The sequence below is a fragment of the Copadichromis virginalis genome, linkage group LG2 (genome assembly GCF_057382275.1).
Source record: "Copadichromis virginalis isolate Kocher_CV1m ecotype Utaka linkage group LG2, C_Virginalis_male_GT1.1, whole genome shotgun sequence".
Taxonomy (NCBI): Eukaryota; Metazoa; Chordata; class Actinopteri; order Cichliformes; family Cichlidae; genus Copadichromis; species Copadichromis virginalis.
Window position 1 is genome coordinate 30828515 of NC_140619.1, and position 23032 is coordinate 30851546.

At 42.4% G+C, this 23032-nt stretch overlaps 2 protein-coding genes and 2 pseudogenes across 5 annotated transcripts; all 4 read left to right on the top strand.

The window, feature by feature from the left end:
• Positions 1-2138: 2138 nt before the first annotated feature.
• On the top strand, positions 2139-8847 carry LOC146717647 (protocadherin-10). 4 transcript variants are annotated; one of them, XM_085478778.1, is made up of 5 exons: positions 2139-4672; positions 4763-4876; positions 7294-7352; positions 7569-7696; positions 7994-8847. In XM_085478778.1, exons 1-5 carry the CDS (start codon positions 2354-2356, stop codon positions 8296-8298), a joined length of 2925 nt encoding a protein of 974 aa, XP_085334904.1. In that variant the 5' UTR covers positions 2139-2353; the 3' UTR covers positions 8299-8847. The 4 variants fall into 4 exon arrangements, with proteins under 4 accessions (XP_085334904.1, XP_085334901.1, XP_085334917.1 ...); XM_085478775.1 differs by having other exon boundaries at positions 2139-4876; XM_085478791.1 differs by lacking the exon at positions 7569-7696 and having other exon boundaries at positions 2139-4876; positions 7994-8048.
• A 4900-nt stretch (positions 8848-13747) lies between these two features.
• Positions 13748-16420, top strand: pcdh2a1 (protocadherin 2 alpha 1). The gene has a single exon (XM_085467240.1). It carries the CDS (start codon positions 13961-13963, stop codon positions 16418-16420), a length of 2460 nt encoding a protein of 819 aa, XP_085323366.1. The 5' UTR covers positions 13748-13960.
• Positions 16421-16829: 409 nt separating this feature from the next.
• LOC146717649 (protocadherin alpha-C2 pseudogene) lies at positions 16830-19470 on the top strand (annotated as a pseudogene).
• Positions 19471-20025: 555 nt separating this feature from the next.
• On the top strand, positions 20026-22991 carry LOC146717650 (protocadherin alpha-C2 pseudogene; annotated as a pseudogene).
• The last annotated feature ends 41 nt before the right edge of the window (positions 22992-23032 follow it).

Sequence of the window (23032 nt, forward strand, 5' to 3'; positions counted from 1 at the left end):
TGCGTGTAATGCATGTTAATGTTACAGGCACCGAGGGACCGCCGGCCCGAGGGCTCTGGGATTATTTATCACAAAACATTTGTATTCTTCCGTCGGAGAACGGTTGATCCCGGATAGCTGCACACTAATCCTTCACTCCGTTAATTAAAAAGAAGGGAAAAGCAATGGAACTGGTGGTGGTGGTAATTTTTTTTTCTTTTTCCAGAAATGTAATCATTTCTGGAGAAGCTTAACCATCTGCTTGAGGTTAAGTCTACAAGCAGATTGTATTTTCTGCTTATTTAAACCTGGGGATTTTAGTTTTTCCTGAAAAGGGGAGGGAAATGCATGCCAGTGCTGCTTATTGGAGAGATAGAAGTGCAGCAACTTTAGTTCCCAGGGGAAGTAAAAGTAATGCTTTTTTTCCTGCGATTTCTTCCTCCGGGATGAGGATTTATGGTTTGATAGCATTGCGGTTTTATTCAAAAACAAGTAGTGACCTTTCTTACCTCTCCTTTAAAAACCCAGCTGAATATGAAGAGGGAACGTTATTCTCTCAGTTGCTTAAGAGAGAAATGTCAGAAACAACCACTGTCTTCAAGTGGAAGTATTCCCTTTGGCCCTGTTTGATTTGGTTTGAAAGTGAAAAGATCGCAGCAACATTAGACTTTGTTTCCCTGATCACCCTCAAAGAGGACCAACCATCAACACGATTTTCCACAGAGGTTTTAGTCCCCAGGTTGTTGGGAGCAATTTATAGAAAAATGCAGCGTCTAGTGTAAAAGGAAATGCTGCCCCTAAGAAGCAGAAATGTTTGTTTCTTGTTCTTTCTCTCTCATCTCCTTCTCGCTTCTTTTCCTTTTTAGTTGCTAACAAGCCCAACGCTGCCCGGGGGCCAAGGCTGTGTCGTCAGTCCCATGAAGAGACTTTCAGATTTCCACCATTTTTTTTTGGCATTAGGATGCTAGTCGTGTCTGTCTGGAGAAGAACCTGAATTCACAAAGGCAGCCTTTGGTCGCACTCTAACTCTGTCTTTAACTGCTCCCTGCCGCTCACTGCTTGTCTAACTGACCAGGATATACAGGAAAGCGATTAGATGTGAACAAACATGCGCGGTGCTCTAAAGAGTTGTTCTCTTTATCTCAAAACTATAATGGCACTCTGATACAGCCTTTTCTGTTTATGCCAGTCTGTAAACAAATCATCTATGAGATATTTATCTAATCCCAACCACAGTATAATACCTGATTAGAGACAAGTATGATTGAGGCTTTATGACACTGCTTTTACGTTGATTGTGTTGATACATGTACAGACCCACTTAAGTGAATTAAAGGCGTGTAATGCGTATTTGTATTGGTCTTTTGTCCGTTTATGATTCTCAAAGTAATCGTTTTAAGTTCCAGGACCTGTAGCTCACACTCATTTAAACACTGATTAAAATGAATACTCTGACCTATCAAAGATTCTTTTTGTAAAACCCAATTTCGCATGTGATGATTAATGAATGGGACTGTTTTATAGTGTTTGTATTCATCTTCAAAGGGCTCTAATTCAAAAGCATTATGAAGTCCCAGGAGCCTACTGTTAGTGGCCACTGGGCCATTTGAAGCAGAGCGAGTGAGTGCTTAAGCTTGTGTGTTTTGTTTACTGTATTTCAACACGTACTCATGGGACCTCAGAAGAATAGTTTATTATTTTTCTGAAGGTGCAGTGGGGATTGCAATAAAACAATAACACGATGTTGGCTATCACCACGGTCCTGGCGCAGTAAGGAGCTGGGAAAACCAAGACAAATCCTTACTCATCCTCATCTAGTAAACCCAGCCTAGGAAAGGACACCCGTGACACACTTTGACTCCTAATCCAAATCTGGCTCTGACGTCTGGTATCAAACTTACGCCCTGTCCTCACTTTAATGGGTCAGGCGAACAGACACGCGGATGTGAAAGGGTTAAACGTCTACAGTAATTAGAGTCGTATTTCGCGTCAGCGTCCTCCAATACGGAGCTGCGAGAAGCCACGTCCACCCCCTCCATCTCTCTTTCCATCTCTCTCTCCCTCTCTCTCTCTGTCACACACACACACATACACACGCACCTCCCCACCGGCTCCTCCAAGTGCCTAATACACTGTAAAATCAAAGCGCGAGCCTCCCCCGTTCATACCGGTGTTGCGCGTGGAGCACAGCACCGAGAGAGGTGCTTTCACTCTGCTCCCGCTCTCTCATTCTAAGTATTTGGCAAAGTTACCCATACAAATAAATGTGACTAACTTCAATCTTAGGACAGGCTCCTTTTCTCTATTATGTACAGCTGAATGTCTTTATGAGGCGAAAGATGTCCGTGTGAGGTGCTTTACGCACGGGGCTGAAATGGATCACATTCTCTCCAGAGGCAGCTGGGTGCCGGTGACTGGCCTGGTTATATGTCTGCTTCTGTGCGCGTGTGTCGTGGACTTGGTTCTCGCGCAAATTCGCTACTCTATCCCAGAAGAGCTGGAGCATGGAGCTTTTGTGGGCAACATCGCCGAAGACCTAGGTTTGGATGTGGCAAAGCTGTCAGCCCGTCGGTTTCGTATCGTTTCTGGCGCAAAGAAACAGTACTTAGAAGTGAACTTGGAGAACGGGATTCTCTTCGTCAACGAAAAGATAGACAGAGAAGAGCTTTGTGAACGAAGCCCAAACTGTTTTTTGCACTTACAAGTGGTCATAGAAAACCCGTTAGAACTATACAGAGTTGAAGTGGAGATTTTAGACGTGAATGACAACTCCCCCAGTTTCCCGTGGAGCGAGTTTAATCTTGACATCACAGAGTCCGCTGCGCCCGGCTCTCGTTTCCCGTTGGAGAGCGCCCAGGACCAGGACGTTGGCACCAACTCTCTGCGCTCATACCTGCTGAGCGCAAACGAGCACTTCGCACTGAACATCCAGACGCGCAATGATGGGAGCAAGTTTGCTGAGCTCGTGCTGGACACCCCACTGGACCGGGAACAGCAGAAAAAGCATGAAATGGTTCTGACTGCTTATGACGGGGGCTCACCGGAACGCTCAGGGACAGCGCTGATAACTATTACAGTTTTGGATGCCAACGATAACGTGCCTGTGTTTGACCGCGCAGTTTACCGCGCGAGCCTGGTGGAGAACGCACCGAGAGGGACGCTGGTGCTGAAACTGAACGCCACAGACCTGGATGAGGGCTCGAACGGGGAGGTTACTTATGCGTTCAGCGGGCACGCACCACTCAAGGTGCGCGAACTGTTCAGCGTGGACCCCTACATGGGTGAAATCCGAGTGAAGGGTATTGTGGACTATGAGAAAGCAAGTGTTTATGAGTTGTATGTACAAGCGAAAGACAGGGGACCCTCGGCCGTGGCCGTACACGGCAAAGTGCTGGTGGACATCCTGGATGTAAATGACAACGCTCCCGAAGTTATCCTCACATCAGTGTCCACTCCCGTTCAGGAAGATGCGCCAGCAGGTACGGTGATAGCGGTTATCAGTGTTATGGACCGGGACTCTGGAGAGAACGGAAACGTTGACTGCCAAATTCCAAACAACGTTCCCTTTCAGCTCCACTCATCTTTTAAAAACTATTACACTCTTGTGACAAGCGAGTTTCTGGACAGAGAAACCGTGTCCGAATACAACATCACCCTCACAGCACGAGACCTGGGCTCTCCTTCGCTCTCTACCAGAAAAACCATTCTCGTTCAAGTGTCTGACATTAACGACAACCCCCCGCGGTTCTCCCAACCTTCATACACAGTTTATGTGACCGAGAATAATGCCCCTGGCGCTTCCATTTGCTCTGTAACTGCATTCGACCCCGATTCTAACCAGAACGCCTATCTGTCTTATTCTATTCTGGAGGGTCAGATTCAGGGCATGCCCGTGTCCACTTATGTCTCAATCAACTCTGACAACGGCAACATCTACGCACTGCGCTCCTTTGATTACGAACAATTAAGAAACTTTCAGATTCTGGTACAGGCACAGGACGCAGGCTTCCCCCCTCTCGCGAGTAATGTCACAGTTAACGTCTTTGTCTTGGACCAGAACGACAACGCACCTGTTATCGTATCCCCACTGCCGAAAAACGGCACTGTGGCCACAGAGGTGGTTCCGCGGGCAGTAGACGCTGGCTATCTGGTTACCAAAATAACAGCGATAGACGCAGACGCGGGGCAGAACTCCCGCTTGTCCTATCAGGTGTTACAGGCTACAGACCCGGGGCTGTTCAGCGTAGCTCTGTACACGGGAGAAATCAGGACTATTCGTCGAATAGTAGAAAAAGACGCAACGAGACAGAGACTGGTAATATTAGTCAAGGACAACGGACAGCCACCGCTTTCCGCCACTGTCTCCATTGTCCTCACAGTGGTAGACAGCGTGCCCGAGACCCTGTCAGATTTCGGGGACCTCACACTCAGCCCGCAGCCCCCTTCAAACCTCGCTCTCTACTTGATCGTGTCGCTGAGCACTATATCCTTAATATTCCTGGTGGCTATCATCGTGCTGGCTGCAGTAAAGTGCTACAAGGATAGCGAGACTCTCAGCGGGTACAACCTGCCCCCCCTATCCTGCTGCTGCTGCGGGGGGTTTCAGCCAGAGCCGCCCCCGGAGATGTTCAAAAAATCCAACCTCAACCTGCAGATTTCATCCGCCGCCAAAGTGCCCACGAACTGCATGGAGGTGAATGGAAATAGCAGTCTCTCTCAATCATATTGTTATAAAGTGTGTCTAACCCCCGAATCAGCCAAAAGTGACTTTATGTTTCTGAAGCCGTGCAGCCCGAGCAGCACACCGAGGAACAACGAGGCAAAGAGCGCGGAAAACTCGTGGAACGCGCAAAGCCGGAGCGCATCTGTGAACAACGGAGCAACTACTCCCAGTGAGGTAGAGTGAAATCAGCATATAGTATAAAACAAAGGAGAGCGAGCGTTTAATTCCACCCCATTCCACACACTGACACAATAACAACTATCAACTCAGTTTCCATCAGATGTGAATCTAGACTGTGACATTCTCCCATGAAGGTCAAATCGCGCATGCCATACAGGCTGGTACTCAACTTGAGGAAAACCTTCAGTAAAGTCACTCTTTTCTTCTATCACTCCCTCGTTAGTGTTTTCGCACAGCGTGTCGTCTTCACAGCGTTTTAATATAATTGTGGCAATAATGAATTCTAATTGTGCTGCCCATGTTAATGTTTTGCACCCGGGAAATGAAATGAGACGACGTGAGATTACATTTTAATTGACATGTTAATGAAAGTGTAAAGCCCCATCTTGCGAGGAGCATATGCTGTGCAAAAAACCGTGTCTGAGAACGAAGTGAGATGTCAATTACTGCACGAGAGGAAGATGAGATGTAGTTCAGGCAGTCTCCTCTGTTCAGTCTTGGTATCAATTCAAGCATTTAATAATAATTCGAGAACTAATTATAGAGATTGTGACCTGCGAGAACAATGTCTACATCATCCAGTGTTATTGCCACACAGTTTTCATGCAGTGACGTGCACACACCTGCTTCCAGCGTATCTACCTGAACAAAAAGTCAAGGTTACAAACATGAAGGTGAATGGCAGCTGTTTGAAATTGTCAGCCTTGGGTTCAGGCAATCCATGTCACGGGCACTCGGGTTTGTGAACACGCCTTCTTGTTTTCAAACTAACAATACAGGACAGATAACCTCACTAACTATGCCTCAAGGGCACAAGGACGACCGAACCATTATACCAGACACAATGTGGCGTATTCGCAAGAGGGGGGTGGCTGTCCATTATTGATGAAAAATGGCAAATGGTCGGTTTTGGGGAGACAGGGGAGGACATCGCGAGGGGAGGGGGCAAGGAGAAGGAGGGGGCGCAAGGACATGGCTGGACTGAGACGTGGACAGCCTGTAGATCGGCCCCAGCACTGTCCTCTGAATGCGAGGAGAGAAAGAGAGATGTGGCTTCATATTTGTCGAGCAAGGGTGGGGAAGAGGAGGGGGTGAAAGGGAAGGAAGGAGAGGGGAGAAATGAGACGAGGAAGGGGGGTAGTTTACAGAGGAAGGGTGTCTACGCCCGTGTTTTTTTATTTTTATTTTTTTTATTATTATCATAATAGACGGAGCAGCAGACCATAAATATGTGCGTAATGCCGATTCCGGTATGAATCGGCCCTGACTCTTTGTCCCCTCCGGTCTAATAGCGTGGAGGGGACAAAGAGTCAGGCCCTTGATACCAGACTCCACCAGGCTGACTGAGAAATGTCAGCCCGGTCACTGACACATACACCTCTGGCCACAAGAGGGAATTCGAGGTCACGGTGAATGTGCCGCCTGTAGCTAAACTCCTTCAGGAGAAAGTGTCCTTCTTTTTATTAATTGGCTCCACCAAATCACCCGGTAGTGCCCCTCAGCGTGCTCACGTGAGTCACAGTGAGGTTGTCTCTGGCGCGTCAAAGACAAATCACAACGAATCACAAATACTCGAAGCAAGTGCATAACCGCGCTTAAGTTGACGAATTGAAGGTGAAAAGGGAGATTAAACACACATCTAAGCGCGCACGACACACAGGAAAGGTAGGCGAATGTGATGTGTGCCACGGTGTGAATGCGTGGCGAGACGTGCTGGGTTATTCCATTTACAGCTGCGAGGGCCGCAAACTTTTCAAGGCTCTCTGCGAGACTTTTAATTAAAAACCTTGCTCGAGGAGCGTCAGGCAAATATTAATGTAAAATGATGCATAAAATCCACAAAACAATGACGTGTGTAATTTTCTTAATTTCCTCCCTGGCACGGTTCCCTTTGAAGATTAAAATCATGTTTCGTTTCATCCCGGTGGGGTTCTAATTGGTTTTGTGCACAGCTGGCTGAGGACAGTATTTTGAATACCGATTCTAATAATAGCTTACGTCGCATTCTTCTCGTTAACAACTTTAGGTGAATTAATGGAGCGTGGAATCCGTACTATGAGAATCAAATTGGAATAAATATCACTCGGGTGCTCTCTTTCACCCTTCCCGCTGCGCCACGGAGGATAAAAGCAAAACTAAGTGACAGGCGAATCGTAGCTGGAGGCGTCACCACCTCTACTCTTGAAATGAGCATGTTCTGCCAAACATCCACGGGGCGGCAGCCACGATCCATCTGAAAAGAATCGTGTCTTCAATTCAGGAGGGATCCCAAGAAAGTCTACTCCTGTCAGCTATCAGTGACCTCTATCATAACAGACATCGTTTAGATGAAATTAAAAATAGAGCCACACGGAACTGATCGTTGACATGAATACCCTTCCATTAACTCTGACAATATCTTCCCTCTGCAGCTAAAGCAGCCAAACACAGACTGGACTCTCACGAAGAACAAAAACTCCTCTATTAAAAGGTATAGTTCTGAACTTTGACCTGATTTCTGTAGAGCAGCATTATGACCTGCCCCCCCCCCCCCCCCCCCCATCACACACAAACACACACACACAAGTATGTGCTCAATAAAGCTCTAAAGCATACAGTCTGCATAAAAAATGCTCATGTCAATATGATTTGCATTTTCATAAATATGAGTCAACGGTGTTGTTACACAGACTTATTTCATTTGTAGTTACAATTCCATAAACATGGATGGCACCCTCATGCGAAAAGCCATGCATGCAGACCCAGAAAACTATGTCACCTCAATGGCACCTGGACAATACTGGACCTGGGGTACTCACATGAGAGGCACGAAAGGTGAGAGAGGCTAAATGCATTCCTGCTTATGTATGCATATGGAGTATTTCATCGACACTACTTTAATATTACACACGCTGCGCATCCTCGTTCTTTAATTTTTTTACTTTTTTGTTATTCCCTTAACTCACTTGTAGCTGACGGCCTACCTCATCCTCACTAAACTGACCACTAAACAGATCACTGCTCCTTTTACTGCATTTAATCGTTAACAGTCCTTACAACAAGCTGTAAAGACATGAGTCAGTATTGAATAATAAGCAGTTGTTTCTTCTCTCCTTTCTCCTCATGTTATAGATTATAAAATGTCTCCTTCACCCAGTGGGATTCCCTCTCGCCCCTGGACTCCTCGGTGTACACCTCCTCCCCAGCAGCAGCAGCCTTCAATCCCCTCCCACCCGCACCCACACCCACCACCCGATTACCACCACAATGTGTACATCCCTGGGACGCCATCAGGCTTTTGCACCCTGAGGCCTGCCGCACAGCGAAGCGACCTAGATGTCCACAATTCATTTTCTACTTTTGGAAAGAAGCGCCGTCTCCAGATGTCGCCCCAGGGAGAGACTGCGATCATAAATAATGACCTGTACAATGACTGACTTTTCAATAACTGCCCTAGTGGATGATTAAAAAGATGGATATCCTTATATGAAAACAGAGGTAGAGCCCACCCAGTACATAAATTAATGAACATATGATTTATAAGTGGTATGAAAATAGAAAGGGAAAGAGGAATAATGTATGGACAATCTGTTTTGAAGAAGGATAATGAAGGTCTGATGGCTATTTATTTGACATGCCACTGCAACATTGTCAGCATATGTGTCTGTTTTTATTATTAGAATTATCATTATTATTATTTAGACAATCAAACTGGAGCAGCAGTTACATCCAAAATAGTTTTCGAAAAAGCATTCGTGGACAATAATTTTGCACATCCTTATGAATTTATATTTTTTGGTTACATGAAAAAGAAGACGTGTTTTTCCTTTTTGTATCTTTGTTTGCTAACAGAGCTTGTGTGAATATGAAACAGTGAGTATGTATATGCAAGCTGCACCATGAAGCAGACTACTGTAATGACAGGGGAGGGTTCCTTCCTTTACACATGTACTGTATACATTTATGAAAATAAAGTATTTTTTTCATATGGCCTTCCTCTTTTCTTTCAAGCAAGCATTTGTGACCTGCTGTGATTCATAAAACATAATCCCTGCACCAAAACACAGATTCAGTCGATGTGCACGCATAAATGATTTAGATGTAAGTTTTCCAGATCTATGTTTAATTAGCCTGAGTTAATTATTTTGAGGTGAAAAAGTTCCAGAGCTACTCGTACAAGGGTGAAAAGCTTTTCGCCTTGGTAAGCTGTTTTCCACGGTGAGGAATAAACATAGTAAAATGCTAACATATGCTAATTGGAGTGCTTGCATTTCCATTTGCCCGCAGAGAATAGTGGGGTTCATTAACTGAACAAACAGAACCTCCTCTCTCGAAATATCACTTTAATTAAGACCACGAACAGGAATACAAGGGAGGAAAGAGAAAGGATGGGGGTGGGGGGCTCTTAACTCCAAATGCCACACCTGAATCTGAGCAAGGGGGCCTGTGGCTTCTCTCTCTATGTATGCCCTTTTATTTCTTTCTTCTCTGGGAATTAGTTCACAGCATCAACAGATGGGAGCTGGCCACTGGCCAGAAATGAGCAGGGTAATTAGGTTGTCCTATGGCTCAGATTGAAAATAATGTCGTTAATAAGGAAACGGGTGTCCATAGAGAGCATGAAGGGGAGCAGAGTAACCTTCTCTGTAGTAAGGTGATCCACAGGGACAGTGAAAGGGGCAGCCATTTTTAGATCGGCTTGGCTCATTTTCAGGTTTTGATCCTTGAAATAAAGTGGAAGTTGGACATTGTTTTTTTCTTTTCTGTTTTAAACACGTTCAGAAACGCCAAATTCGTGTATATAAAATAGATCACATACATATCAGCTTCCTTTAAAGTCAGCAACTGGTGAAATTGTAGTGAAATGATAAAATATAAAATCTCAACGTTTCTTCTCTGACAGCATAGCAGGACTTGTAAGGCAGACAGACTCGCTTCATTTCCACATCATGTAACCATTACTGTCGGTCGCACTGGGAGCTGTCCATTGTCATAGTGCTGAAACGGCTTTGTCCATTTGTGCCTCTAAATCCAACTGCAACGTTTCCTGTTGTCCACCAGAGGGCGCTTAGAGCACGGTGCAGCAGGCTGGATTTAATGCTTTCACAGCAGCCTCTCACATACATAAATCATGACCTCTTAAAATGTTTTGTTTTTAATTTTTAAGTAGTGATAAGAAAACAAAGTCATGAGGTGTAAATTATGCTCGTAAAATACAAATAAATTGCATACCCCTCCCCCCCTCTCTAATGTCAGTGGTAGGTTTAACCAAAAAAATACCAATAATGCAACAACATAACATTAGATGAAAACGCTGTTACAACACTGTTGCAACAACCTTGCATTCATTAATGTAAAAAAAAATGCTCTACTTAAATGAAGCAATTGAATGTTGCAGCTTGCTGTGGTGAAAAGCTTTAAATACTGTTGATTACATTAATCTCTGTTTGTTCGTTTTTTTCGTTAACCACATCTTACTCTGCAAACTAACTACTACAGTTTCCCCAAAATATAAACACATAAACAAAGTAGTTGAGTAAAAAACACACAATTACACAAAGAAACATAGATGAAATGTGGTTTAAATACTCAAGTAAAGGACAAAAAAGGACAAGTGCCTCCGAAAACTACTTAGTAAACTGTAAGTTAAGTTATTTATATATTATAGATGTTTAAATTTGATTAATTTATGATCACAACGTTTTCACAGTCACTATACTGACCAGTTTTTCCACAGAATAGTTCCCCGGTAGAGGGCATCATTGAGTAAAAATTATTTTAGTGATCCACTTATTTAAAACGCTTATCCAACCCAGGGAGAAGTGTTCCCCTCCAAACAAAACTTGTTGGACAGAAAATATAACAGAAAATATTATGTGGACACCGTGTAATGTACAAACAAAACAAACAAGCAAAAACAAAAAACTGGTCGAATCTCAGTGGGAGTCATACTGTCTGTTGCATGGGCCCCCATTTTTTTGTGTCTCTGAAGCCCTTTATGACTCAGTCTGTTTGCTTAGGGTTGTTGTCATATGGGCAGATCAGATTTTTCACTAATAGTCTCATGCGTGATAACATCTGAGCCTATATTGCAAAGCCTAGTGAGTTCTTGGCAAAAAGCATAATGAAAAAGTAATTAAAAATAATTGTAATAAAATGTAATAAAACTTTGGCAGTCAAGGAGTACTACCACTACTACCACATATATTAGTGAGCCACCATTTCATGAGTAAGATGGCTCAGTGTACATTTTTAAACTTAATTTTCAATCTTTAAGATAATTAAATGAATGTAACAATCATTTCCATCAAATCTGACTTTTTATATCAAGTGTGCATGGATTTTTTAAATGTAAAATTGTGGTTTCAGATAATAAAATTTTTTAAATAAAGCATTCCAAACCATGAAGTTACATAAAGTAGTGACTCAGACACATTCACATTCTAGTGACCAGTGCTGTTTCCAAATTAGTTTCATCTTCAACAAATCTAAAATTATTTTGACCAAGACTATTTATTAGAAAAAGTCAGGTTTCACATTTTCAGAGGCATTTTCTAGCCAATCCTTACAGTGTATGTACAAAGGAAATGGCATTTTAAGCAGTGATTGATTAGAAAATAACACATGTTGAATTAACACAAAAAATTACAAAAAGTGAAGATTACAGTTGGGTGTGACCTGATTAAAGCATCCATAGATACAGGCCAGACTCATCTAGTCCACTTGTGGGACCAGAAATAATAGATAATCAGATAACTGAGGTTAGATTGATAGAGGCTGTGATGATCACTGGCACTCCTTTTGGCTCTTTTAAACGCAGGGTTCTCCTCATCATGATGAACTGTCAGCTTAGGTCTTTAAGGGAAACTTGATGGATTCAAGGAGATTTATTGTCATTCGCATCACATGTTTACATGAGGTGGAACCTCATGTACACATGGTCCCGGAGCAAGAAGAAACAGTATTTTAAATTGTAAGTAAATTAATAGTTAAAAAAACAAATACAATTACCAGTCGGGAGAATAGATATAGAAATGTAGGTATAAATATAGGTATAGATACTTTAGCAGCAAACGGGCATAATGACCAGCATTGATAAAGTGACGGTGTCAGTAAGTGTCTTATTGTAAACTGTGATGTAATCCAGTTGCAGTACAGAAGGTAAACCAAAATACCCAAGGTATGTGTAGCTCTCTCTCTCTTCTGTGAACATGATGATCCATATACAGTGGAAGTCCCCAGTGAGCTGTTTATTACATTTATCAATCCCATTCTCCTTTGCCTTAAAACTATTGCACAAAAACACTTTTCCTTCTATGGGCTTCTCACAACAGCAGTTATGAGTGTACTTTAATGAGCAGATAATAATTTTATTGCAGCCCGGAAATACTTCCAGGCACTAAGTGTACTGAGTGTATCCTTGACTATCATAGAGCTCACACTAATTAGAACATTGCTTAACATATTTTTTTTCCATCAGTGAGATCCGCCTGTGGATCGCAGCTTGTACTCTGGCTTGCAGAGTACAACAGTCAGACTGAAATCAGGAACATAACGGTGCATGATAACTGTGCAAACATTTCAAATACACAGCCAGTGGTGGGAGGTAAAAAGCTGATCTTAATTTGCCTTTTTGTCAAGAACTTTGACAAGACAGTAATCTAAAAGGAGACGAATTGCACAGTGAGAGATTTTGCTAAGGCAGCTGCAGTAAACTCTGACACATGCTCTCTATCTTTCTCTCTTTCTCTGCCAACTGTAAACATCCTTTGATTGAGAGTATCACTCTTTCCTGATTCCAACCAGTCAGATTTTGGCACTACTCTCTGCTGCTGTCAGCTGTCATTTAGGTGTCAGATCAAGGAGGGACGCACGTCTCCTTCACACAATTCACCTCCAGGTTTTATCAGTGTCTTCTCACTGATTACATCACACCCACTCACATCTTCATCATTGTTCTTCACCCCTACTGTACCTCTCAAATGTGTAGCCTTGTTGAGTATATGTGGTAAAATCTAGTGAACACTTGACTCTACTTACACTTCAACTGTTACTCATTGTGGATGTTTACCCTAAAAAACTTTCTGTTACTTGAGTCTCCTTAGACTGAATGCTTCCACCCCCTAAACTACTATAAAGTTAAATGCATACAATGTGTTTGTTTTAGTCCAAGACCTACTTCAACTTCACTACAATTTGGCTGCTATCTTGTAGAGACCAACTACATGCGGATTTCTTGACTGTTTCCATATTACAGGCAAAACAAAACAAAACATGTTTTAAACTTTTAAAAATTAATATAAAAGTAAATGGAAATAAAAGTCATAAACTACAAACTGTAAAATAGCATCTACCAGCACAGGTCATTTGCCAGCTTAGGGCAGACTGTAGTAGGCTGGCGTCAAGTAGTAACAGCGCCAACAGGCTTGTGTATAAAGGCACAGAAAGCTAGAAAAGGTTTATGTCTTTATTATACAATCATATACCTCAGTAATGTAGGAGCTGTTTTAAACAGCTGTTTTAAATCATCTAGTGGCATGTAAATAAAATAAAGACATGCCAACTTAAGGATAGTAGATTGTTTTATCCTCCATGATTTATTCCCTTGTTATAAAGACCTCAGACAATATTTGAAATTAATCCTTTATTATTACAAAACAAACAACTGTCTTTTGAAGACATGCCCGATGAATGAGAGATGTTGTCAGGATAAAGCACACAGTGCTGCTCGTGCGCCTGTGTGTGTGTTTGGGGATGTCCTTCCATGCGTCAGTGCCTTGCGAAGCTGCAAAGCTGATTTCAGAGCTGAATAATTCAATACACTATGTTTAGCGTGTATCGCACGGTGTCACTGTTGACCACTAGAGCACACTACCACACTACTCTTCTTCTCTGAAGTCATGACACACCCATTTGTAAAGGCAAAGGACTGGTTTCTTAAATGGGCGCTTATGATTATTTACACACAGAACCTTAATTCATTCTTGTCTATTGTTTTTCTGGATTTTTTTTTTGCAAAGATACTCTGTGAAATCTTAAGAATCACAGACATAAAACGGCTTTTAGGATCTGGCTTATTTTTTTCCTGCAAAGGAAAGGATGAGATTTTGCATTGCCGTCTTTGTCTTGTGTGCAACATGGCCAGCCGCTTTGTCGGTGACACGGTACTCCATACCCGAGGAGAAGGAAAGGGGATCTGTTGTGGCTAATCTGGCTGCAGATCTGGGACTTGAGCCAGGAGGTTTGGCGCAACGAGAGGTAAAACTTGATATTTTTTCCAACAAAAAATACCTAGATTTTAACAAAAAGACGGGCGAACTGTACATCGTAGAAAAAATGGACAGGGAATATCTTTGTCCGGCGAAACCCGCGTCCTGCTTTTTAAAGCTCGATGTGATCATAGAAAGCCCCTTACGTATCTTCAACATCGAGCTTGGAATAACGGACATAAACGATAACGCTCCACATTTCCGACGGGACAGAGTAGAGCTCGACGTTTCAGAATCTGCAACGCCGGGCGAGAGGTTCTCCCTGCCCAACGGCGTGGATCCAGATGTTGGTATAAATACAATTAAAACGTACAAACTCAGTGTTAGCGAACACTTCACAATCGAAATTCAGACAGGTAGCGACGGAACTCAGTATGTAGACTTGGTGTTGACCAAATCGTTGGATAGAGAACAGACTGCTGTTCATAATTTAATATTAACTGCAGTGGATGGCGGTGTCCCGGTGCGCTCTGGCACTGCTAATATTATTGTAAGAGTACAGGACACAAACGATAATCCCCCACGGTTTGATAAGCAGACTTATACAATTAACATGACGGAAAACACCCCAATAGGGACCTTAGTGATGAAGCTAAACGCCTCGGACCTTGACGAGGGTTTGAATTCAGAGATTGTGTACTCATTCACCCTTTACACGTCGGAGAAAACACAAGAGGTGTTTTCACTGAATCATAACACTGGAGAGATAACTGTGAAAGGAACTATAGACTATGAAGATATGAAATTCTATGAGATGCACATAGAGGCCAGAGACAAAGGCACGCATCCCTTGCTTGGTCAGTGCAAAGTGGTCGTTAATGTGAAGGACATGAATGATAATTATCCGGAAATCATCATACAGTCTGTTAAAAACACAGTGGAGGAGAACGTAGCAGTAGGAAGTGTTATTGCACTTGTAGATATAAGTGATAGAGACACGGGGGATAACGGAAAAGTAAGCTTGACTATACATCGACCCATGCCCTTTACAATTAACACATCTTCAGATCGACCCATGCATTACAAGCTCATTGTGTCCGAGCCTTTAGATCGCGAAACAGTACCTGAATATGACATTACTCTAATTGTAACAGACGCAGGGATGCCACCTTTATCTGATAATGAAACAATAACTGTCCATCTGCTCGATGTTAATGACAACGCGCCACAGTTCCCGCAGTCATTTTATACTATACGTGTCATAGAGAATAACGCACCTGGGGCCTTGCTCAGCTTACTCACTGCCTTTGACCCCGACCTCCATGAAAACCAGTATCTAGTTTATTTCATAATAGAGAAGGAGATAGCTAACACATCCATGTCTATGCTGTTCTCCATCAATCCAGAGAACGGTAATCTTTACGCACTCAAAACCTTTGATTATGAGATTGAGAAGGAGTTTCTGTTCCACATCGAGGCCAGAGACTCTGGCTCTCCTCCTCTCAGCAGTAACGTGACCGTCCACATCATTATTGTGGACCAGAACGACAATGCTCCTGTTATTGTGTCTCCGTGGCGTGCACAAGGCTCTGTGGTGGAGGAAAAGATCCCCAGATCCACTGATAAAGGATCCCTGGTTGCCAAGGTGATAGCCTTAGACACAGACTCTGTGCACAACTCTCGGATCACCTACCAGTTTCTACAGGTGACTGACGCCACCTTGTTCAGTCTGGACCAATACAATGGAGAGATCCGGACTATGAGGATGTTCAGTTACAGAGATCCACGCCACCAGAGACTGGTTGTTGTTGCCAAGGACAATGGAGAGCCTGCTCTCTCTGCTACAGTCACCATCAAGCTGACCACAATGGAGACTGCTGTTAAAGCCTACTCTGACATGACTGAGGAGCCTCTGGAATATGACATCTTCTCAGACATCAACCTGTATTTGGTCATCGGTCTGGGCTCGGTGTCGTTTCTGCTGCTCATCACCATATTGGTCACCATCGTGATCAAGTGTCAGAAACCCAAGCCCAGCAAAGCAGCTCCTCCCTCCAGGAACAGTGTGATCAGTGAGAGGAACTCCACCATCGCGGACTCCACTCTGGTCTCCAACGATGCCTACTGGTACAGTCTGTTTCTAGCAGAGACCAGGAAAGGAAAGCTGGTGGTTAGACAGCCTCTGCCAAAGGGCTCCAGGTACATTGTGTCCAGCATACCGAGAGGGACAGGGCTGACAGACACTAGTGACTCAGCAGCTTCTACTCTGCAGGTGAGAGTTCAGTGTCGATATTTGTATTTGTATGTTCATGATTTTTTATATTCATTATTCATTCATCATATACAGTAGACTCCTTCCACAATGTAAAAGTTCAGGAGTGATTTACTGTTATTTAAGCTCATTAATAGTATTATAGTACTTCTAAACGCACCTGTTATTTTTTGTACTATATCTATCTATCTATCTATCTATCTATCTATCTATCTATCTATCTATCTATCTATCTATCTATCTATCTATCTATCTATCTATCTATCTATCTATCTATCTATCTATGTGTATATATATATATGTGTATATATATATGTGTGTGTATATATATATATATATATATATATATATAAACTATATTCATTGAAATTATATATATTGAAATTGAAATTTATTAACGAATGTTCGGAGAAACATTCAAAATCTCTGATATAATATTATATATTATCGGTGTCGCTGTTCCGTTAGTAAAAGGTGGAACTACGAACGTAACCAGCATTCACTGTGGAAGTCGGGATACGACCAGAAAGCTCAGTGGTGCTGAAATTGCAATGCGAAAAGACGTGTAGCCATTTTACTACGGGAACAACGTAGCGGGAAAATTTTCTGTGTGAAAATATTTGTGGTCAAATCCGTTACAGGAAATTTTTATATCATTGGAAAGTAAAGAATATCGTTTAAAGTGCTGCAAGTCCGTGAACAACAAAGGGTTCCTCATAACAATGGAGTCAGAGAAATGGTACGTGTTGTTCATTGCTCTTCTATTTTCGATTGTGTGTCAGATATCGGGTTTAGTAACTCATTATTCGATGCCCGAAGAAATCAAAGAAGGATCCGTCGTGGCTAATCTCGCCACCGACCTCGGGCTGGATGTGAAAACACTGAATCAGAGGAAGATGCGTCTTGATATAATCGCGAACAAGAAAAATCTGGATGTGAACAAAGAGACTGGTGAGCTGTATGTTGTTGAAAAGATTGACAGGGAAAATATTTGCCCTACAAAGTCGTCAGCGTCTTGCTATCTTAGACTGGAGGTTATATTAGAAAACCCTTTACGAATATTTAATATAGAAGTAGAAATTCTTGATATGAACGACAACGCCCCACAATTTCGAAGAGACGCCATACATTTGGATATATCTGAAGCGACGGCAAGAGGAGAACGATTTTCTCTGAGTAATGCAGTCGATCCGGATGTAGGGTCCAATTCAGTGAAAACCTACCATTTGAGTGAAAGTGAATATTTTAATATTGAAGTTCAGACCGGAAGAGATGGAACGAAATTTGCGAATTTGATCTTAAAACAGACATTAGATCGAGAGCAGCAGCCTGTTCATAATTTGATACTCACAGCTGTAGATGGAGGAACACCCGCTCGTTCTGGTACTGCCAGTGTTATTGTTCATGTTCTGGACACTAATGACAATCCACCTGTCTTTGAAAAAGAAAATCTTAGTGTTAAAATATTGGAAAACTCTCCGATTGGAAGTCTTGTTCTTGATCTTAATGCAACAGACTTAGATGAAGGGTCAAATTCTGATATAACATATTCATACAGTTTATATACATCAGAAAAAACACAGGAGACATTTAATCTGAATCCTGCCACTGGTGAAATTACAGTTAAGGGAGTGCTGAACTATGAAGATTTCAGGATTTATGATATGGAAGTTATAGCTGCTGATAAAGGAGCCAGCAGTTTAACAGGACAATGCACCATAAAGATTCTAGTTGAAGACATGAATGATAATCATCCAGAAATATCAATTAAATCATTTCAGAGTCCAGTGACTGAAAACATCGAGTTAGACACAGTGATAGCTGTAGTTAGTGTCAGTGATAAAGATTCAGGTGATAATGGAATAGTTGATCTTCATATTCCAGATAATATGCCTTTCAAACTGAGGGAGTCCTCTGATAACTATTATGAATTAGTAGTGTCGGAGCCTTTAGACCGTGAGAAGGTGCCAGAATATGACATCACTTTCACTGTGACAGACAGAGGCTCTCCTCCTTTATCTGACAATGAAACTATGACTTTAGAGCTGCTGGATGTTAATGATAATGTCCCACAGTTCCCGCAGTCATTTTATACTATACGTGTCATGGAGAATAACGCACCTGGGGCCTTGCTCAGCTCACTCACTGCCTTTGACCCCGACCTCCATGAAAACCAGTATCTAGTTTATTTCATAATAGAGAAGGAGATAGCCAACACATCCATGTCCATGCTGTTCTCCATCAATCCAGAGAACGGTAAACTTTACGCACTCAAAACCTTTGATTATGAGATTGAGAAGGAGTTTCTGTTCCACATCGAGGCCAGAGACTCTGGCTCTCCTCCTCTCAGCAGTAACGTGACCGTCCACATCATTATTGTGGACCAGAACGACAATGCTCCGGTTATTGTGTCTCCGTGGCGTGCACACGGCTCTGTGGTGGAGGAAAAGATCCCCAGATCCACTGATAAAGGATCCCTGGTTGCCAAGGTGATAGCCTTAGACACAGACTCTGTGCACAACTCTCGGATCACCTACCAGTTTCTACAGGTGACTGATGCCACCTTGTTTAGTCTGGATCAATACAATGGAGAGATCCGGACTATGAGGATGTTCAGTTACAGAGATCCACGCCACCAGAGACTGGTTGTTGTTGCCAAGGACAACGGAGAGCCTGCTCTCTCTGCTACAGTCACCATCAAGCTGACCACAATGGAGACTGCTGTTAAAGCCTACTCTGACATGACTGAGGAGCCTCTGGAATATGACATCTTCTCAGACATCAACCTGTATTTGGTCATCGGTCTGGGCTCGGTGTCATTTCTGCTGCTCATCACCATATTGGTCACCATCGTGATCAAGTGTCAGAAACCCAAGCCCAGCAAAGCAGCTCCTCCCTCCAGGAACAGTGTGATCAGTGAGAGGAACTCCACCATCGCAGACTCCACTCTGGTCTCCAACGATGCCTACTGGTACAGTCTGTTTCTAGCAGAGACCAGGAAAGGAAAGCTGGTGGTTAGACAGCCTCTGCCAAAGGGCTCCAGGTACATTGTGTCCAGCATACCGAGAGGGACAGGGCTGACAGACACTAGTGACTCAGCAGCTTCTACTCTACAGGTAAGAATATAATAAACAGATATATTTTTCTTCGTTTTCCCCCCAAATTATTAACATTGATGGTTTCTCATTCATTGTTTCTTTTATGTGTGGGGGCCAATTAACAAAAATAAGTGAGGTCATGAACAAACTTTTTCATTATCTTAAAAAGAACCTGGAGTCAATCAGTCACACCTGACAATACAAGAAATAAATTAAAATATTCATAACTTATCTTCATGCCAAGCATTTCAAAACATTATAAAATCCAAAAGGTGGCGCTGTTTGGTCAAGAACACCTCAGACCATAACGTCATGACTGTGTGTCGTCGCCATTATTGGTTATAGTAAGAGAAGCGACAGTTTCCAGGTCCCGAAACACCCCCGTTCAACGCGTCTTGCTCATTTTACCCTGGGATATAGCTGGGAGTGAATCGGCTGCATATTTTTTAATCAAGGAGGGAAGAGAAATACTGAAAACTGCTATACACGTACAGTATATCGCTTGAAATGCAGTGAAACCTTAAATAACGGGAAAAACGGGTCCCACGCAACAATGAAGTCATTTAAGAGGTATGTTCTGCTCGCCGTTATTTTTAGTTCTGTTCATAGCGTACGGGCCTCAGTGACTCATTACTCCATACCCGAAGAAATGAAGGAAGGGTCAGTTGTTGCTAACCTTGCTACTGATCTCAGCCTAGACGTTAAATCACTCGGTAAGAGGAAGATGCGACTTGACCTTATCGCCAACAAAAAATATCTGGATGTGAACAAAGAGACTGGTGAGCTGTATGTTGTCGAGAAGATTGACAGGGAATATCTTTGTACACAAACGTTTACGGTGTGTTACTTAAAAATGGAAGTAATACTAGAAAATCCATTGAGAATATTTAATATTGAACTGGAAATTTTGGATATAAACGACAACGCCCCACAATTCCGAAGAGACGCCATACACTTGGATATATCTGAATCAACGCCTACAGGAGAAAGATTCTCTTTGAGCAATGCCGTTGATCCCGATGTGGGCAGCAATTTAGTGAAAACGTACCATTTAAGTGAAAGTCAACAATTTACAATTGAAGTTCAGACCGGAAGAGATGGATCGAAGTTTGCGGATTTGATCTTGAAACAAACATTAGATCGTGAGAAGCAGCCTGTTCATAACTTGATACTCACAGCTGTAGATGGAGGAAAACCTGCTCGTTCTGGCACTGCCAGTGTTATTGTTCATGTTTTAGACACAAATGACAATCCACCTATATTTGGTCAATCAGTCTATAATGTAAAAATAATGGAAAATTCTCCGATTGGAAGTCTTGTTATTGATCTTAATGCAACAGACTTAGATGAAGGATCAAATTCTGATATAACATATTCATACAGTTTATATACATCAGAAAAAACACAGGAGACATTTAATCTGAATCCTGCCACTGGTGAAATTACAGTTAAGGGAGTGCTGAACTATGAAGATTTCAGGATTTATGATATGGAAGTTATAGCTGCTGATAAAGGAGCCAGCAGTTTAACAGGACAATGCACCATAAAGATTCTAGTTGAAGACATGAATGATAATCACCCAGAAATATCAATTAAATCATTTCAGAGTCCAGTGACTGAAAACATCGAGTTAGACACAGTGATAGCTGTAGTTAGTGTCAGTGATAAAGATTCAGGTGATAATGGAATAGTTGATCTTTATATTCCAGATAATATGCCTTTCAAACTGAGGGAGTCCTCTGATAACTATTATGAATTAGTAGTGTCGGAGCCTTTAGACCGTGAGAAGGTGCCAGAATATGACATCACTTTCACTGTGACAGACAGAGGCTCTCCTCCTTTATCTGACAATGAAACTATGACTTTAGAGTTGCTGGATGTTAATGACAATGTCCCACAGTTCCCCCAGTCATTTTATACTATACGTGTCATGGAGAATAATGCACCTGGGGCCTTGCTCAGCTCACTCACTGCCTTTGACCCCGACCTCCATGAAAACCAGTATCTCGTTTATTTCATAATAGAGAAGGAGATAGCTAACACCTCCATGTCCATGTTGTTCTCCATCAATCCAGAGAACGGTAATCTTTACGCACTCAAAACCTTTGATTATGAGATTGAGAAGGAATTTCTGTTCCACATCGAGGCCAGAGACTCTGGCTCTCCTCCTCTCAGCAGTAACGTGACCGTCCACGTCATTATTGTGGACCAGAACGACAATGCTCCGGTTATTGTGTCTCCGTGGCGTGCACACGGCTCTGTGGTGGAGGAAAAGATCCCCAGATCCACTGATAAAGGATCCCTGGTTGCCAAGGTGATAGCCTTAGACACAGACTCTGTGCACAACTCTCGGATCACCTACCAGTTTCTACAGGTGACTGATGCCACCTTGTTTAGTCTGGATCAATACAATGGAGAGATCCGGACTATGAGGATGTTCAGTTACAGAGATCCACGCCACCAGAGACTGGTTGTTGTTGCCAAGGACAATGGAGAGCCTGCTCTCTCTGCTACAGTCACCATCAAGCTGACCACAATGGAGACTGCTGTTAAAGCCTACTCTGACATGACTGAGGAGCCTCTGGAATATGACATCTTCTCAGACATCAACCTGTATTTGGTCATCGGTCTGGGCTCGGTGTCATTTCTGCTGCTCATCACCATATTGGTCACCATCGTGATCAAGTGTCAGAAACCCAAGCCCAGCAAAGCAGCTCCTCCCTCCAGGAACAGTGTGATCAGTGAGAGGAACTCCACCATCGCAGACTCCACTCTGGTCTCCAATGATGCCTACTGGTACAGTCTGTTTCTAGCAGAGACCAGGAAAGGAAAGCTGGTGGTTAGACAGCCTCTGCCAAAGGGCTCCAGGTACATTGTGTCCAGCATACCGAGAGGGACAGGACTGACAGACACTAGTGACTCAGCAGCTTCTACTCTGCAGGTAGGAATTTGATATACAGATAAGATATTTTACCTACATAACTGGAACATTTAAATTAATTACGATTATTTTTTCTATTTTCTCCTTCACCTTAATCCACAAAAAAAATTCAGTGAATTATTCAAAAATCTCATAAATTATCATGAGGTACCACTATCAAATGCACTACTTAGTACATAACCAACATAGCAATAATCCATCATCATGATTTAGCAGCTTTTAATTGTGTTCAGGTCTTGTCCTCAAAAGTCAAGGCTGCAGTTTAAAGAACAATCTAAAAACCTGTGTTTTAATAGCAGTATAAATAATGTATATTTAATAAATGAAATGCAGTATTTAGGATCCACAAAGCTTAACTTCTTCATGACTTATTCACGTTTATTGTTTTTTATATACTTTTTGCGTTAGTACTGTTAGCACAGTTTTTTTTTTTCTTATTTAACAATCAGTTTTAGGTGCGCCGTTATCTTCATGTTGTTAGAGTAACTTAATCTCAACTAACTTCTCTGGCTGTGGCCATTCTTTACAGCCATTTCCTCCCTGTTCTTGTTTTTGTGTAAATAAAATGTAATATCATGTATTTTCAATATTTTTCCTGTGAATTCTGTATATGCAATATTGGCAACTCGTGCATTTATGATTAATACAATT